The sequence below is a fragment of the Apaloderma vittatum genome, unplaced genomic scaffold (genome assembly GCF_000703405.1).
Source record: "Apaloderma vittatum isolate BGI_N311 unplaced genomic scaffold, ASM70340v1 scaffold5510, whole genome shotgun sequence".
NCBI lineage: Eukaryota > Metazoa > Chordata > Aves > Trogoniformes > Trogonidae > Apaloderma > Apaloderma vittatum.
Window position 1 is genome coordinate 1,465 of NW_009693858.1, and position 16,665 is coordinate 18,129.

Sequence of the window (16,665 nt, forward strand, 5' to 3'; positions counted from 1 at the left end):
TTGAGTAAAATATTCTAATACCCTTTATTCATATTGCATGCTCTTAGTTATGTATGTGTGTGCATATACTTCATTATATGATTTTGAGGGCATGTTTTGCTAAATTTAGTAGTCCTGTTATTTTTTTAATAGCTCAAAAAAATAGGTATTGGCTCTTCCACCAAAAGTCCAAGTCCTGAGTGAAAAGCTATGATGCTGATTTGTACTTTTTTGGTGTGTTGATATCTGAATATTTTTTAATTAAACTAACAATACTTTTTTTAAAAAACAGATAACACTGCTGCAGATGGAGCACAACTTTGATATTGTAAGTGATTTGTAATGTTTAAGAATTCTTCTGAAATACAAAAAAGTGTCATCTGAACGTAAAAACAAATATCTATATATTTAATAGATGAACCATGCATGTCGAGCCTTAACATATATGATGGAAGCACTTCCCAGATCATCTGCTGTAGTGGTAGATGCAATTCCTGTCTTCTTGGAAAAGGTAAAATGCAACCAAAAGAGTGTTAAACTAACCTGAGAGGATTTTATCTTTTGTTTTAACTTTAGGATATACCATTAAGATAATGACTTCTTTTCATAGCTTATATAGATAATACATAATCATAGAATCATTGAACTTGGAAAAGACCACTAAGATTGTCAAGTCCAACTGTCAATTCAGTAATCTCATGACTACTAAACTGTATGCTGAAGCGTCATGTTTACATTTCTTTTTTGAACATCTCCAGGAAAGGAGACTCCACCACTTCCCTGGGCACTCTTTCAGTAAAGAAATTTTTTTCTAATACCCAATCTAAATGTTACCTGACACAACTGAACCCATTTCCTCTTGTCTTATTGCTAGTAACTTGGGAGAAGAGACCAACACCACCTTTCAGGTTGTTCTAGAGACCAATGAGGTCTCCTGTCACTCTTCTCCAGACTAAACAATCCCAATTCCCTCAGCCGCTCCTCCTAAGACCTCTTCTCTAGACTCCTCACCACCTTTGCCCTTCTCATTCATGAGAAGCTTTTAAAAACAGGTTTACACCTGTTCACACCCTTACTGAAAAGCACTGTTTGATTCACTAAGAACTTTGATTAGCATTGTAAAGATACAGTGCAATTATACAAACTGGTAACTCTTGGAGTACCTATACAGCTGATTGAGCTTTAAATTGGCTAGCTGTGACAGCTAGCAGTGCAGCTGCATTAGCATTTGTGTGTAGTATAGGCTAAGTTTCCAAATGTTGATGAAGATGGTTATTTTTACAAATTGGCGTAGAAATTGATCTACAATCTTTCTTGTGTTCTTATAGCTGCAAGTTATTCAGTGCATTGATGTGGCAGAGCAGGCACTTACAGCCCTGGAAATGTTATCACGCAGGCATAGTAAAGCCATTCTGCAAGCAGTAAGTAAAAAAAACCCCACTTCTATCAATTCTACATCTTACTGCTCATATGTGAGACTGAAATAAGAAAACAAGTTTCTGTGATTTTAGCAGTATTGAGTGAAAATATTTGTTTATTTTTTATAGGGTGGGTTGGCAGACTGTTTGCTCTATCTGGAATTCTTCAGTATAAATGCACAGAGAAATGCACTAGCTATTGCTGCCAACTGCTGCCAGAGTATAACACCTGATGAGTTTCACTTTGTCGCAGACTCTTTGCCACTGCTTACACAAAGGTTAACCCATCAGGTAAGAAGCTAGTATGAAATGGAAAATTTTAATTTTGACCTGCAAGTAGTATAATATGCCTCCAGATATCTAGTTCGTTGCTGTGTATTATTTGCCTTTTCAATATGATAATTGTCTTAAAGTTTCTGTAATGTCAGATTGTCATATTCTATCATGCATATGGTCCTTCTGTTTTTTTGTGAATGTACTGTAAAGATTCATGACAAACCTATTAATTTTGTTAAAAAAGATCCTTTAGAGCATGAATAATAGTGGATTTGTAGTGAATCATTGTGGGGTTTGCTCATCAGTAAGAGGAAATCTAGTAGTATTACTGCTCTTTTTTTTCTTAAAAAGTGGGTTGCAAGATTCTCTCCTACTTCAAACTCAGAAAATCTTCTGTTTCAAATTATTTTTTCTGATTTGACTTTATGGAAAGGCTTATGGGTTTTTTCAAAAGAAAGATCTTACTCTTACATGACAATTTGAAGTGATGAATTTGAAATCATAGGGCTCCTTAGATCTGCATATCCTGCAAGACTGCTCTGTTCAGAATGAGCACTCACAGTGGCTATTGCACCAAAAGATAATTTGACATACTGCTTGGATAGCAGATCCCTGCAAAAAGGTGAAAAATGAGGAATTATTTAATTCCTTAACAAATGTAACTAAATGGAAGCTTCAGGTAATGTTTTTGTTTATTCATCTCAATTTTGCCAACACCTTGCTGAGAGACTACTTGAATATTTGAGGCATCTTCCCAGAAGTCAAATGAGCTTTAGGCGGTACTTTGGAAACAGGAAGCAGCATTCTCAGCGGTAGTAGGGACAAATACTGACTCCTGCTCTCTGAAGAGAAGCTACAGGCCACAAAACTAAAGTTTCAAGAAATTTTGAAGTGGAATTTTTCTGGAAGAAAAAAAACATGCTGAATTAACTCTTAACAGAATAGCTGAAGTTGGAAGAGACCTCTCAATTATCTAGTCCTAACCTCCTTAAGCAAGGTCAAAAAGAGAATATTGCCCATATCTGGCTGATATATTTATTTTTTCTTTAAAATATGTCTAAGGGTGGAGACTTAACCTCTCCAGGCAACATCTTCCAGTGTTCAGCCACCCTTACAGTGGAAGTGCTTTATTATGTTCAGATGAACTTCTTTTAAAAGTGTTTCAATGAGCTTATAATTACAGTTGGTTTTAAAGCAGTCTTTACTACTGTCTTGGCATCTTTGGATTTGCTGTCTTGGCTGCACTGCATGATATACATTTCATGTAGTCTGTATAGCAGAGGCCTTCATTCCCGCTTATGATCTATACTTCCTGTTGCTTTGGCTTTGTAGCTCTCTTCCCTTTTGTTTCCTCCTTGTAGAATCCAAAAAGGTTATTACAGATCCATTTATTCATCTCTAGAGGCCCCTAAAGGTATTTGTGTTGCATGTGTTTTCCAGGGAATATGCAGGAGCAACTATATCAGGAGGTCAGTTTAGACTGTATCAATGAATTTAAAATTCAGAACTGTAATAGTCTGTAAAATGTGATTCGACTGGCTTTTTTGGAGAAGTTTTATGAATGTCTCAAAATGACAGGCTAATCTAATGTAAGTTAAAAATATTTTAATTCAAACAAATCCTTTTTTTTATAATAGGACAAAAAGTCTGTTGAAAGCACTTGCCTCTGTTTTGCACGGCTAGTGGATAACTTCCAGCATGAGGAGGTAAGGGTGTGTTTTTTGGGGGTGGTGAATTTGTTTCTTTCTTCCATCTCTTAGCTTCTCCAAAGGGCTCACCTTTCAAAGTCAGACTAATGTTTTCAATTTTGCTTTTTCCTCCTAAAGAACTTACTTCAGCAGGTTGCTTCCAAGGACTTGTTAACAAATACCCAGCAGCTCTTGGTAGTCACACCTCCTATCCTGAGCTCAGGAATGTTCATCATGGTGGTGCGCATGTTTTCCTTAATGTGCTCCAATTGTCCTACACTTGCAGTCCAACTTATGAAGCAAAGTGAGTTCACTCTTTCATATTCTGGGGGACCTATTTAAGTTAATACCCACAGTCAATATGGAATTTCCTCCACTTGAGTAGATAAATACCGTGTTCTTTTAATTTTTCTCTCTCTCACTGTGCCTCCTCTGGGATACAAAGTTTAGTTAATCTTGTTGAAAACTTTTTTTTCCCCCCTCCCTTTCCTGCCTCTAGCTGTTGTCACTAGAGTGCTCGCATACTTTTAAGTTTACTAGCTACCTAAGTTACTCTCATTCCAACACAAGTTGAATATTTCTTTTTGTAGCCTTTACAAAGGGGCAGAAAGCCCTTTACAAAGGGGAGAAAACATGTGGTTTAAGGACTTTTTTCTAATGGAAAACTTCAAGAAAAGTAAACGCTGTGTAGCTGTTCTAGTTATCACTCATTTTCTTCTTTTTGCATCTGAATTCTGAATAACAACTACCTTGAATGCTCCCCTGTTTTCTTCTGTGCCCTGTTAGTGATATTTCTCCCATAGATGTCCTTTAAAGGAAAAAAAACCAAACACATATCTTCAAATGTTGAAGGACATTTGTCTTACTCTGTTTGCTTTGGGCAATGACTTTTCTGTGTAGTGCCCAGCACAAAATGGAGTCCATAATCTGATATAGGCAATCTCATGAATAATATTTTTTTATAGATATTGCAGAAACACTTCACTTTCTCCTTTGTGGAGCCTCAAATGGGAGTTGTCAAGAACAAATTGACCTTGTTCCACGAAGTCCTCAAGAACTTTATGAGCTTACTTCTCTTATCTGGTAGGTTATGCAGCCCTAGGTTTTGGGTCTGATTGGTATGTTAAAATCCCTAACTTCTTAAAGGTGAAGGCAAACAGTTACAGCTTAAATGGAATTCATTGTATTCTTCTAGTAAAACACTGTTTTAATGTTCTTTACAGTGAACTGATGCCTTGCCTGCCAAAAGAGGGAATCTTTGCTGTTGATACTATGCTGAAGAAAGGAAATGCACAAAATACAGATGGTGCAATATGGCAATGGCGAGATGACAGGGGTCTTTGGCATCCCTACAACCGGATTGATAGCCGAATAATAGAGGTAGCAATTACAAACATTTGTATTGTTGGTAATGTTTTGAATTTTTTAATATGCATGTGCTTGTATAGGGAATTGAGTGCTTTTTTTTTTTTTAATGGCTCTGAACATCAGCCTTGTTATTTCTTATAAGAAACTTGAGTTTCCTCAAACCTCATGCTGTAATATTGCAGTATTCTGGTATTCATTATTAGGTAGACTGCTTAATCACTTTTAAAATTCTCTTTCTGTCAGTCATTTTTTCCTACTATGTTGCCCTTATCACCTTCCTGTTGTGTAACAATTTCTTAACTTTAAACTCTTCCTTGGTTTTAGGCAGCTCATCAGGTTGGTGAAGATGAGATTAGCCTTTCTACACTTGGACGTGTCTATACTATTGATTTTAACTCTATGCAGCAAATAAATGAGGATACTGGAACAGCACGTGCCATTCAGCGAAAACCAAACCCTTTAGCCAATACAAACACTAGTAAGTACAACTTAGTAGACACCAGGTGTCTGTAGTTATGGTGAGCTTATGCTGGGTTATTAGCTAATAAGTAGCAGATCATTGCATATGTTTCTTACGATTTCTATGGAACATCAAACTGTTCTGATTTATGTGAATGGAGACAGCTGTTCAACAAAATTCAAACAGTTGAGATGTATTTTTTAATATGTAAATTCTTTTCCTGGGAACTGAAAATGTATTATATTGGGGGGAGCTGGGATTGGGATTTTCTGAAACAATTTTATTCATATGGCACTTGTGTGTAACAGAGCCTGTGAGTACTTCTTACTATTGTGCAGAAATATATAAGGAAACTGAAAAAGAAAGCTTCAACTCCTTGAAAGAAGAGGATTTGTGTCTACATTCTTGCCATCAGTTTCACTTCTAGTTCTTAAATTATATATGTATTTTTCAATTCAAGAGCGAAACTAATTCAGTTTTTCAAGGACATAATCAGAGCAGAGATGCAAAGAACTATGCAGTGATTTATTCTACAATTTCTCACAGGTGGACATTTAGAATTGAAGAAGGATGATGCTCGAGCACAGCTAATGAAAGAGGACCCAGAACTGGCAAAATCCTTTATCAAAACGTTGTTTGGTGTTCTTTATGAAGTGTATAGCTCTTCAGCTGGGCCTGCTGTTAGACACAAGTGCCTTAGAGCAATTCTTAGGATAATTTATTTTGCTGATGCTGAACTTCTAAAGGATGTACTGAAAAACCATGCTGTTTCAAGGTGGGTTCATTAACTGTTGTAAATGTAATTTATTCTGAGCTTTTAACTCAAACTTGCAGTTACTTTTTTGAGTTAGCTTTTTCAGGTGAAAATTGTACTTCTAGATTCCTGACTATTTTCTGGAAGTTGAGGCTGCCAGCTCTTTCTTCAGCAATTTTTTGCATTTTTAGATTTTGCAGTAGATGCCAACTCTGTGTTCTTAGTGGAAATGTAGATTACCTGTATGGCTATATGTATTAATAATGTCTAATATTGCTATTTAGTGAATTCCTGATTTTATAAACTGGACTATGGGTTTTTCTGAGGGCAGGATGACTTTTGAGGTAATACAATCTGAATAATAACAGTTTCTGATGGCGTTCTATGATGTCATAACTGGCTGCTTAGATGAGGGGAGAGCAGTGAATGTCACCTACCTTGACTTCAGCGAGGCTTTTTGACACTGTCTACCATAATATCCGCATTAGGAAGCTCTAGAAGTATGGGTTAGATGAGTGGACAGCAAGATGAACAGAGAGCTGGTTGATTAACTGAGCTCAGAGGGTTGTGATCAATGTTGCAAGGTTGAGTTGGAGGCCTTTAACGAGCAGTATTCCCCATGGGCCAGTACTGGGTCAGATCTTATTCAACATATTCATCAGTGACCTAGACCAGGGGACAGAGCATATCCTCAGAAAGTTTGCTGATGATACAAAACTGGGAGTTATGACTGATACACCAGAGGGATGTGCTGCCATCCAGTGTGACTTAGAGTGGAGAGTTGGGCAGAGAGGAACCTAATGAGGTTCAACAAAGGCAAATGCAAGGTCCTGTACCTGGGGAGGAACAACCTCATACATCAGTATAGACTACGAGTAGGCCTGCTGCAAAGCCGTTCTAAGGCTTGGAGTCCTGGTAGACAATAAGTTAAGCATGAGACAGCAATGTCATGTTATTGCCAAAGTCAATGGTATCCTGTGATGTATTAAGAAGAGTGTGGCCAGTAGGTCAAGGGCAGTTATCCTCACCCTCTATTCTGCCCTGGTGGGGCCACATCTGGAATATTGTGTCCAGTTCTCGGTTCCCCAGTTAGAGCCAGGGAACTACTGGAGAGAGTCCAGTGGAGGGCAACAAAGATGACATAAAGGGTGAGTGTCAGGAGGACCAAGCCAAGCTCTTCTTCGTGTTGTCCAATGATAGGATAAGGGGCAATGAGTGCAAACTGGGGCATAGGAGGTTCCTCAAAAACATCAGGAAAAACCTTTTCACCGAGGGTGACGGAGCACCTGAACAGGCTGCCCAGGGAGGTTGTGGAGTCTCCTTCTCTGGAGACATTCAGAACCTGCCTGGATGCATTTCTGTAGGTCCTACTGTAAGTGATCCTGCTTTGGCAGGGGGATTGGACTAGATGTATTTTTGAAGTCCCTTTCAACACCTAACATTCTGTGATTCTGTCCTCTCTCATATGAGGAAAGTTTGAGAGAGCTGAGACTATTTAGCCTGGAGTAGAGAAGGCTGAGAGGAGACTTAACATCTATAAATGTCTAAAGAGTGAGTACAGGGAGCATGGAGCTGGTTTCTTTTTAGCAGTGCCCAATGACAGGACAAGTGACAATGAGCACAAGTTTGAACACAGGAAGTTTCTTCTAAATACCAGGAAGAACAACTTTACTGTGAGGATGACAGAGCACTGGAACAAGTTGCCCAAGGGAGGTTGTGGAGTGTCGTCCTCTGGAGATATACAAAACCCATCTGGATGCAATTCTGTGCAATGTGCTCTAGGCAATCCTGCTTTAGCACTGGGGGTGGAGTAGAAAATCTCTAAAGGTCCTTTTCAACTCCAATGATTCTGTGATTCAGCTAATAAGATCTCTTCCTGAAGCCTCTCCTACATGTTGTGTCACAAGTTAGGGATTTAGATAAAACAATGCAATTAGAAAATAAACTGACTAATTCTTCAAAGGCAGTACCAAGTTCACGCCATCCTATTCTTCAAAGGAAGAAAACTCTCTCCCTTTTTGCCACATGAGAACTAGGTGGCAAGAGAACTTTTTTGAGTTCTTTTATTTATAGCTTTTACAAATGAAATCTGTTTACTTTTGGTATCCAGGGTGCAGGATGATCTGGCTTGATTACTTTTCTTTTTTTTGCCTTTTTTAAAGTAAATACAAACCTAATTCTAATACATTATCTGTTTTAGTCATATTGCCTCCATGCTGTCAAGTCAAGACCTTAAGATAGTGGTTGGAGCTCTGCAAATGGCAGAAATTTTAATGCAGAAGTTACCTGACATTTTTAGTGTGTACTTCAGAAGAGAAGGTAAATATTTTCTATTCACATCCTTGTCTAGTATTTTAAAAGCATGTATGTTGAGAATCCATATACTTTACACCCCACTTTATTCTCCCTAAGCTCTAAGAATTTAATACCGTTCCATAATAATAGAAACAAATCCATGCAAGCAATCCTCATGATTAGGGAAGGAGCTGGCCAAGACTCTGGAGGAGGCAAACTTGTTGTTTCTAAATCTGTAATAAGTTTGTACAGGCTTTCTAGGTGCTAATGAACTTACACTTAGGTTAAAGGTGACTTGCTGTAATTGCATAGGTAGTCTTACTGGACAAAACTGATGAATCTTTTGCAGAAAGTTTTTGTTCTAATCTACTGTTTTTTGGGTGTTTTCTTCAGCTACAGTTTGTGTGCTGTCTTTTTTTAAGGAAAAACAACCCCAAACCATGCCACCTCTAAGTTACCCTTTGGAGAAGGGATTGAACTGCTTTTACCACTTATGAGTATTCATGAATGGGATGAGTCAATGCTGCCATAGTTGAAACAGAAGTTTGAATAACAGACTTCTGCCTTTCCAAACATCCTTGTTACTGCCTCCCTCACCACTCTTTTCACCCACCCACCCCAAGGGCAAAGAAAACCACACCACAATGAAACAATAAAGAAACCAAATAAGAAGAAAAAAAACAACACAAAAACAACCAACCAAACTGTCCCACCAAAGATTTCTTCTTTTTTTTACAAAGGGGTGATGCACCAAGTGAAAAACTTAGCTGAGTCTGAAGCTTTGCTGACAAGCCCACCAAAAGTATGTGCTAATGGATCAGGAACGCTGGGTACCACTACAATGATAAGTACTGGAACAGCCACTGCTGCTAGTAATGCAGCTGCAGATTTGGGCTCTCCTAGCTTACAGCACAGCCGGGAGGATTCTTTGGATCTGAGCCCACAAGGGTAAGCGTTCTTTCTTTTGTGGAAAAACAAGCTGGTTGTTGTCTGTGGGTTGTTGTTTAAGTTATGATGTAATGATATGAAACAATCCGTCGTTTGGGGAGAGGCTGGAGAATGCCAAGAGCAACAGCTGTAGTCTCATAATTCTTGAGGACAAAAGAATTCTGTCGGAGAAATGGTAACTATGGTTCATGGTTCCTTTCTGCTGGAGACTGGAGGAAAAAGAAGTAATCCTTAAGTTGTTCTGTTGTAATGCAACAATTTTGAACCCTTGTAGAATTAAAATCTTATAAATTATTTACAGTTGGCCTTTATTTTAAAGATGAAATGTTAGTCTTAATGTGTTGGCATACTAAGGAAACTCACTTTAAACCAGAACTGAAATATGTGAACATTGGGAAGCGTGGGACTTTGTAAGCAGAAACTCTATAACATGTTGAAAAAGTGTTTTCTGGGCTTTAATAAGGGAGGCAGGTCAAGTATCCTTTAGTGTATATTCAGTAGAGATTTGTAGATTTTTATAAGTGTGTTCAAATAAATGCATACCTAGATAATAAAAGTAGAAACATGAAAATTATGAGAAACCTTTGTTTAGTAGCTCTTCTGGCTGTATTTCACTACTTATAGTAGGAAGGTAACAGCAGTAAAACCCCTTGTGGAGTAGTCATTTAGTCTTTACAGTTAAAGTAGAGTTGATGCCTCTTCTCCCAGAGCTTTTCTCTTGTGCTGCCCCTGCTTATGAGATGGAACCTTTTTATTTAATTCTTGAGGAAATAGCTGGCAGATGTGTTGTATTGCATATGTATGTAGTAGATGGAAGCATGTTACTTTATTTTTAAATTTGGACAGACGACTGAGTGATGTTCTAAAGAGAAAGAGACTGCCAAAACGAGGGCCAAGGAGACCAAAATACTCTCCTCCAAGAGATGATGACAAAGTAGACAATCAAGGTAAATCATTCTTAAAATGTGATACTCCTTTTAAATTTTAGAGTAAGATTATGAGCTGTCAAAAGTGCTAGCTGTAATAAACCTGTTGATTCTCTTATCTTTGCATCCTCCAGCCAAAAGTCCTACAACTGCTCAATCTCCTAAATCTTCTTTCTTGGCAAGTTTAAATCCTAAAACATGGGGAAGATTAAGCACACAGTCCAACAGTAATAATATTGAACCGGCGCGATCAGCAGGAGTAAGTGGTCTTGCAAGGGCTGCTTCCAAGGATACCATTTCCAATAACAGGTATACACACACTAAAAATCAAAATACTTGTAATACAGTGTTAACTCTGAGGTGCAGCAACTTTCATATGGTAAGCCTTCAGGTGATTAAGTAGCACCTGTCAAAGAAGTTTGAGCTTAACCACTCTTAATATAACCCGGGAAGAAAAACCAAGAAATAAAGGTAGAGAAAACTTCTTAATAGTTTAAAGTAGCATGCTGGGGAAGATTCTGATAACTGGGAAAAGTGATGCAAGAAGTGATCTGTAGAGAACAGACCTTTAGTGTGTTGGAGTAAGAGGGAAAGGTGTTACTGTCTGTGACTGCTGTTAAACCATAGGGAAAATGATGCTCTGTGTTTACTTGTTGTATTAGAATATACAAATGCTAAGTGTGGCTAAAATGTCTGTGTGCTTCTTTTGCAGAGAAAAAATAAAGGGCTGGATAAAGGAGCAAGCCCATAAGTTTGTAGAATGTTATTTTAGTTCTGAAAACATGGATGGAAGCAATCCCGCACTAAACGTATTACAGAGACTTTGCACTGCAACTGAACAACTCAACCTCCAGGTTAGAAAGGGCAAACTTAATTGGAGTAGAGGTGGGAATGAAAGCAGTTTGAAGTATTTAGGAGGAAGCTAGAGCAAAGTTGACTATTTTAGATAGTGTGGCCAAGTTACTAAGTGTAGTTTTTGTTACCCTGAATAACTATACACTGTTTCTTATCTTGCAGTGGATTGCTTGGAATTGTTTTAGAATGATTATATTAGTTATGACATATTTATGATAAATTACTGGTATTAATAAGGATATTCTTGGTTCCTAGCAATGTAGCACTTATGTAGTATTATAGTTCAAATTTAATGTTCTGCAGTTAAATGCTAGAGATTGACTTTATATCTAAAGAACATTAATGATTTGTAATAAGAGCTTTGGGTCTGGTAGGAGGACAAGAGAGAGGTAGTCTTTTGTTGAAAGGATGGACGAAATGAATTTCAACAAGGCCCAGTGAACCTGGGTTGGGGCAGTCCCAAGCACAAATACAGGCTGGGCAATGAGTGGATGGAGAGCAGCCCTACAGAGGACTTGGATGTGTTGGTGGATGAAAAACTGAATAGGAGCCAAGAATGCAGCCCAGCTTGCAGCCTAGAAATCAAATTGCATCCTACCTTGCATAAAGAGAAGCATGGCCAACAGGTTGAGGGGAGGTGGTTCTCCCCTTCTGATCTCATGGGACCCCAGCTGGAGTACTGCATTCAGCTCTGGTGCTCCAATGTAAGAAAGACCTGCTTGAGCAGGTCCAGAGGAGGGCCACAAAGGTGATCAGGTGGTTGGAGCACCTCCCCTGTGAAGACAGACTGAGAATTCGGGCTTGCTCAACCTGAAGAAGAGCAGACTTTATAGAGACCTTATAGCAACCTTCCAGTACTTAAAGGGGACTTAAAGGAAAGAAGGGGAAGAAGCCTTGATCAAGGAGTGTAGTGATAAGATGACGGGTTTCAAGTTGAAAGAGGGTAGATTTAGATCTGATATTAGGTAGAAATTGCTTTCTGTGAGGGTGATGAGACACGGTAACAGGTTGCCAAGAGAAGTTGTGGAAGCCCTCTCCCTGGAAGTGTTCAAGGCCAGGTTGGATGGGGCTTTGAGCAGCCTGGTCTCATGGAGAGTGTCCCTGCCCATGGCAGAGGGGTTGGAACTACATGACATTAAAGTTTGCTTCCAACCCAGACTATTCTGTGATTCTATTCTAAATACAAATTGACCTGAATCTGCAACATCTCAAGAATTTGAGCCTTGCTTCTCAGAAAGTTGTGATCCTCAATAGATAGATAGACTTAAAACCCCCTAACTTCTTGTCGTGGTTCAAGCTGCCTGGGCCACGAAGGAAAAAAAAAAAGAAAACAAAAACATAAAAACCACATGTGGTCTCCAGCTCACTCCTCCCCACACCCCCATTTCCACAGTGATGTGGAACCAAAAAGGCTCAAGGGTTGAGGTTAAGGATAGGGATGGTAATAATGTACCGTTTAAGATGATAGGTGAAGAGAGACTTGGGGAGAAAAACATAGATTTAACTCACCACCACCACTTATGAAGTAGGATGGTCAGAGGAAGACATCAATAAAAATGACCTTATCTTAAATATACTTTGTCCCCTCCATCTTCCCAGCTACCTCCTCCCTGCCATTAGTACAAGGAGGGTGAGGGGTGCAGTCCATCTGGCCATTACTCATTGTCCATGGCAGCTCTTCCTTGAGAAAGAGGGCTCCTCACAGTCTCTCCTTCATGCTGCATGCCCACCTCACGGGAGGCAATCCTCTTCCTCCTTGTGAGTCCGTTGGGGTCATGGATTGCTTTGAGCATGTGCCCCACAGATGCTTGGTCTCTCTCTCTCTTGTGTGGGGCTCTGCATGTACCACCTGGATGTTCTTGCCACTGTCAGTCCCCTCACAACAGGCAGGCAAGTCACCTTCCTGCCACCTCAACCACCATGGGACTCCAGGGAGAGGTCCTGCCTTCTCCGGGGTTCTTCTCCCCCTCCTTCTTCTCAGGACCATGTTCGTTTGTTCTCTCACTCACTCTCCAACAGAGAGAGAAACTTACTCACTGTCCAACAGAGAAACTACCCAGCATAAATGACAGGACAGCTCAAAAGGAGACAGAACCGAGGGCAAGAGAGAACAATAGAGTTGCCTCTTAAATACCTTGATTGCAGAGGTGCTGATTGGCCTGGCCCTGGCCAGAGGCAGGCCCAACTCTACCTGGGGATGGAGGAGGCTCTAAAAGCTCCACGAGTCTACTCCCACTTTTCTGAAAACCCTGTCAGACTCAAACCCCTTCTAAAGTAGCCAAATCATGAGGAGTTTTCTTTGCTTTGGTCTAAGAAACTTACCCTACTCCCTCACAAGGTCATGTATCAATATGAGGATTTTTTCTTTCTTGGGGGGATGGGTTGTGTTTGTTTTTTGTTTTGTTTTGTTTTTTTAAAACCTTCTGTTTTGAGCTCATCTTTACATTGCATGAGACAGAATAGGAACCTTGTATATCTCTTAAAATGTGAAAGATATAGACGCTGCCTATAATGTCTCCTCTTGAATAGAGAAATTGCTTATCTTCAGATTATTTCCCTATCATTGTTTGTATTGAGTTGCTATATACTCCAGACTTGCCCTTTTTCCCTCCTATTAGAGCTGTTCCATGCAGTAGGAGAAAAAATAGTATTTCTTAAGCTTTTAATACCTTGGTAGTAAAATACTATATTCATATTTTTCAGGTGGATGGTGGAACAGAGTGCCTTGTAGAAATCCGTAGCATTGTCTCGGAGTCTGATGTCTCCTCGTTTGAAATCCAGCATAGTGGGTTTGTTAAACAACTGCTGCTTTACTTGACATCTAAAAGTGAGAAAGACGCTGTTAGCAGGGATATCAGATTGAAAAGATTTCTCCATGTGTTTTTTTCTTCTCCAGTAAGTTTTTTTATTATTTTATCATTCTTAGTTATCTTTCTCTCAAATCATATTTTTCTGATCTGAAAGGTTCAGCGATGACCTTGACTTGAAGATGGAGTATGGAAGGAGTGTTTTGTTTAAGCCTAAAGTGCGTAACACTACAACTTCCACATGGTTATGTCTTTACAGGTCATAAACTTTTACAATACCCTGTAATTACAGAAAAATCCACACAACAGTGGGAAAAAAAAATAATCCAAAATGGCCGTTTGTCTTGAACAACTTAAAAGTTGTTCCTGACTTCTAAGAAGTCTATATGGCAGGATTTTGGATAGTAATCTTATTAGTAGCTACTTTTAGTACTAAATACTGGAAGAATCTGGCTTGTCCTGTTTTTGAAGGAAGAAGTTTAAAGTAGAACTACAGCTTCAGTGAAGCTCATTGTTCATGGTTAAGGCTGAATGCTTAAGATTTATAGGGCTATTCAATTAAAATCAAGAGAGAAAAGTGCATTCTTTGAAACAATTCTATAATGAAATTGCTATATGTCATCTAGTCATCTTGCTACTGCTGCTACTTCAAGTGAAAGCAGTGATTCTTAATTTGCCTTTTTTTTTTTTTTTTAAACAACTTGTGGTTAACGTTTTTAAGATGGATTAATCTAAGCACATAACTAAAAGACTGGAATATATTTCAGCTTCCTGGAGAAGAGCCTGTTGGAAGATTAGAGCCATTAGAAAATGCACCTTTGTTGGCATTAGTCCATAAAATGAATAATTGCCTCAGTCAGATGGAACAGTTTCCTGTCAAAGTGCATGATTTTCCTAGTGGAAATGGAACAGGAAGCAGGTAAGGATTAATGCTCAGGTAACAGTTTTGGAAGCATTCATTTTCCAAAACTTGTTCTAATGCTGGAAGTTCCAAATTGTAATGGAAGTTTCCGACCCTATTAAAGATGAAAGTATTTAAACAGTTGGCTTTTTTTATTTGGTGAAAGACTAAATATTTAACCAAATGTTTGCTTACTATTTTGAAACTTCTCTCATTTAGACTGGGGGCAGATGAGTAATTTTAAATGCAATCTCTAAGGTTTTAAAATTTTAAAATTTCTTCCTTGTCTCTATGTAACAAACACTGAATATTTTTTAGTGAAGTAACTAAGTTGCTGAGAACTTTTATTACAGCACTAGACTTTCTTATTTGGATAGATTCTGTTCTCTAGGATGATAGTGAATTGAGTGATAACTTGTCTGTCAACATAGTTTAAACTTACTGTAGAACTGCTCTGTGTCTTAAGATAGAGAAAATTTGTAATCCAACCTATTTGCGTTCTAAGTAACAAATGTGAGTGACTGAAAAGCTATTTCTAAGATTTTTCTGTACTTTTGTGTAGTATATCAACACTTTTTCTTTCATTATACAGCAGTTCTATTTCAGTATTATTCAGACTATGTAAAATCAGGAGGGGAGAAGCATTGAAAATTAATTTTTGAAAACTATTTAAAGTTTGAATTGCCAAAATATTGTGTCTCTTCTATTAAGATAATGTGTGGGTTTTTTGACCATAGAGACACACCACATTACAGTAAATGCATTAGCCTCACACTATAACATTAATTTAATTTACATTAAAATTCAGTACTCATTTTTGTGAAACTTTTAAAATCTGTGGCAATGAATGCAATACATAGTCTTCTAATACTTGAAGGAATTATTTGTCTTGATACTGGCTTGTGCAAATTGCATGTGTGCTGTAATCTTACAGTGCTTCTGAATATGCACTGTTAAATGTAAAAAATAGGATAACTGCAAAAGTTTTAACACTACTAATCACAGAAGCCAAATTCTGCTATTCTTTTGGATAGAAAGTTAAACATGGGAAGTCAAAGTAATCAAGCATTATTTGACTGCTAGTCTTTACCATGGATTATGTCAATGAAGATTTTGAGGCATTAAGACTTGGTAGTCTTTCACTAGCACCTGGAAGTAGAAGCAACCCAAGATAAAAGGTTTATGTATGAAAACAGCTAGCTTGAGTACTGAGTTTTGTGAGATGAAACATGTATATAAACTATACTTGACAAGAAGAAACTGTGAGAGCTTTTGGGTTGTCTCCTCAGGTTGTTACTAAAAACATAGGAATAGATACTTGCATTTTCCATCCCTGATTCTGGTCCTTATTACACTGCAGGTAAACACAGCTTTAAATCTCATGTGGCATCAGCTGATTGCTGAACAAATTCAGTCCTCAAAGATAGAATCATAGAACAGTTTTGGTTGGAAGAGACCTTCAAGATAGAGTCCAACCTTTGTCCTAGTCCTATTAACACCACTAAACCATGTCCCTCAGCACAACATCTGCTTGTCTCTTGAACACCTCCAGGAATGGCAACTCAACCACCTTCCTGGGCAGGTTGTTCCAGTGCCTGACCACCATTTCAGTAGAGAAATTCTTCCTAACATCCAACCTGAACGTCCTCTGGCGCAACTTAAGGCCACTTCTCTGTGTCCTATCACTTGCTACTAGGGAGAACAGACCATCCCCTGCCTCACTACAACCTCCTTTCAGGTAGTTCTAGAGAGTGATACGGTCTCCCCTCAGTCTCCTCTTCTCCAGGCTAAACAGCCCCAGATTCCTCAGCCATTCCTCATACAACACGTGCTCCGAATCCTTTACCAGCTTGATAGCCTGCCTCTGTACCCTCTCCAGCACCTCAGTGTCCTTCTTGTAGTGAGGTACCCCAAACTGGACACAGTACTCGAGGTAATGCTTCACCAAAGCTGAGTACGGCGGCATGATCACCTCCCTACTCCTGCTGAG

At 38.7% G+C, this 16,665-nt stretch overlaps 1 protein-coding gene across 1 annotated transcript in view; it reads left to right on the top strand.

Annotated features, from left to right (window-relative positions):
- TRIP12 (thyroid hormone receptor interactor 12) overlaps positions 1–14,707 on the top strand; it is a gene marked incomplete at its 5' end in the record, with an annotated part of 15,994 nt that extends 1,287 nt beyond the window's left edge. Inside the window, 17 exons of the mRNA XM_009865166.1 lie at positions 272–307; positions 395–490; positions 1,308–1,400; positions 1,527–1,688; positions 3,311–3,379; positions 3,500–3,665; positions 4,327–4,444; positions 4,585–4,741; positions 5,054–5,207; positions 5,736–5,964; positions 8,144–8,262; positions 8,979–9,186; positions 10,033–10,133; positions 10,247–10,421; positions 10,825–10,966; positions 13,671–13,862; positions 14,542–14,707. Of these exons, the coding sequence (XP_009863468.1) occupies positions 272–307; positions 395–490; positions 1,308–1,400; positions 1,527–1,688; positions 3,311–3,379; positions 3,500–3,665; positions 4,327–4,444; positions 4,585–4,741; positions 5,054–5,207; positions 5,736–5,964; positions 8,144–8,262; positions 8,979–9,186; positions 10,033–10,133; positions 10,247–10,421; positions 10,825–10,966; positions 13,671–13,862; positions 14,542–14,697 (2,373 nt within the window). The remainder of the gene's footprint in view (positions 1–271; positions 308–394; positions 491–1,307; positions 1,401–1,526; positions 1,689–3,310; positions 3,380–3,499; positions 3,666–4,326; positions 4,445–4,584; positions 4,742–5,053; positions 5,208–5,735; positions 5,965–8,143; positions 8,263–8,978; positions 9,187–10,032; positions 10,134–10,246; positions 10,422–10,824; positions 10,967–13,670; positions 13,863–14,541) is intronic.
- Between the last annotated feature and the right edge of the window lie 1,958 nt (positions 14,708–16,665).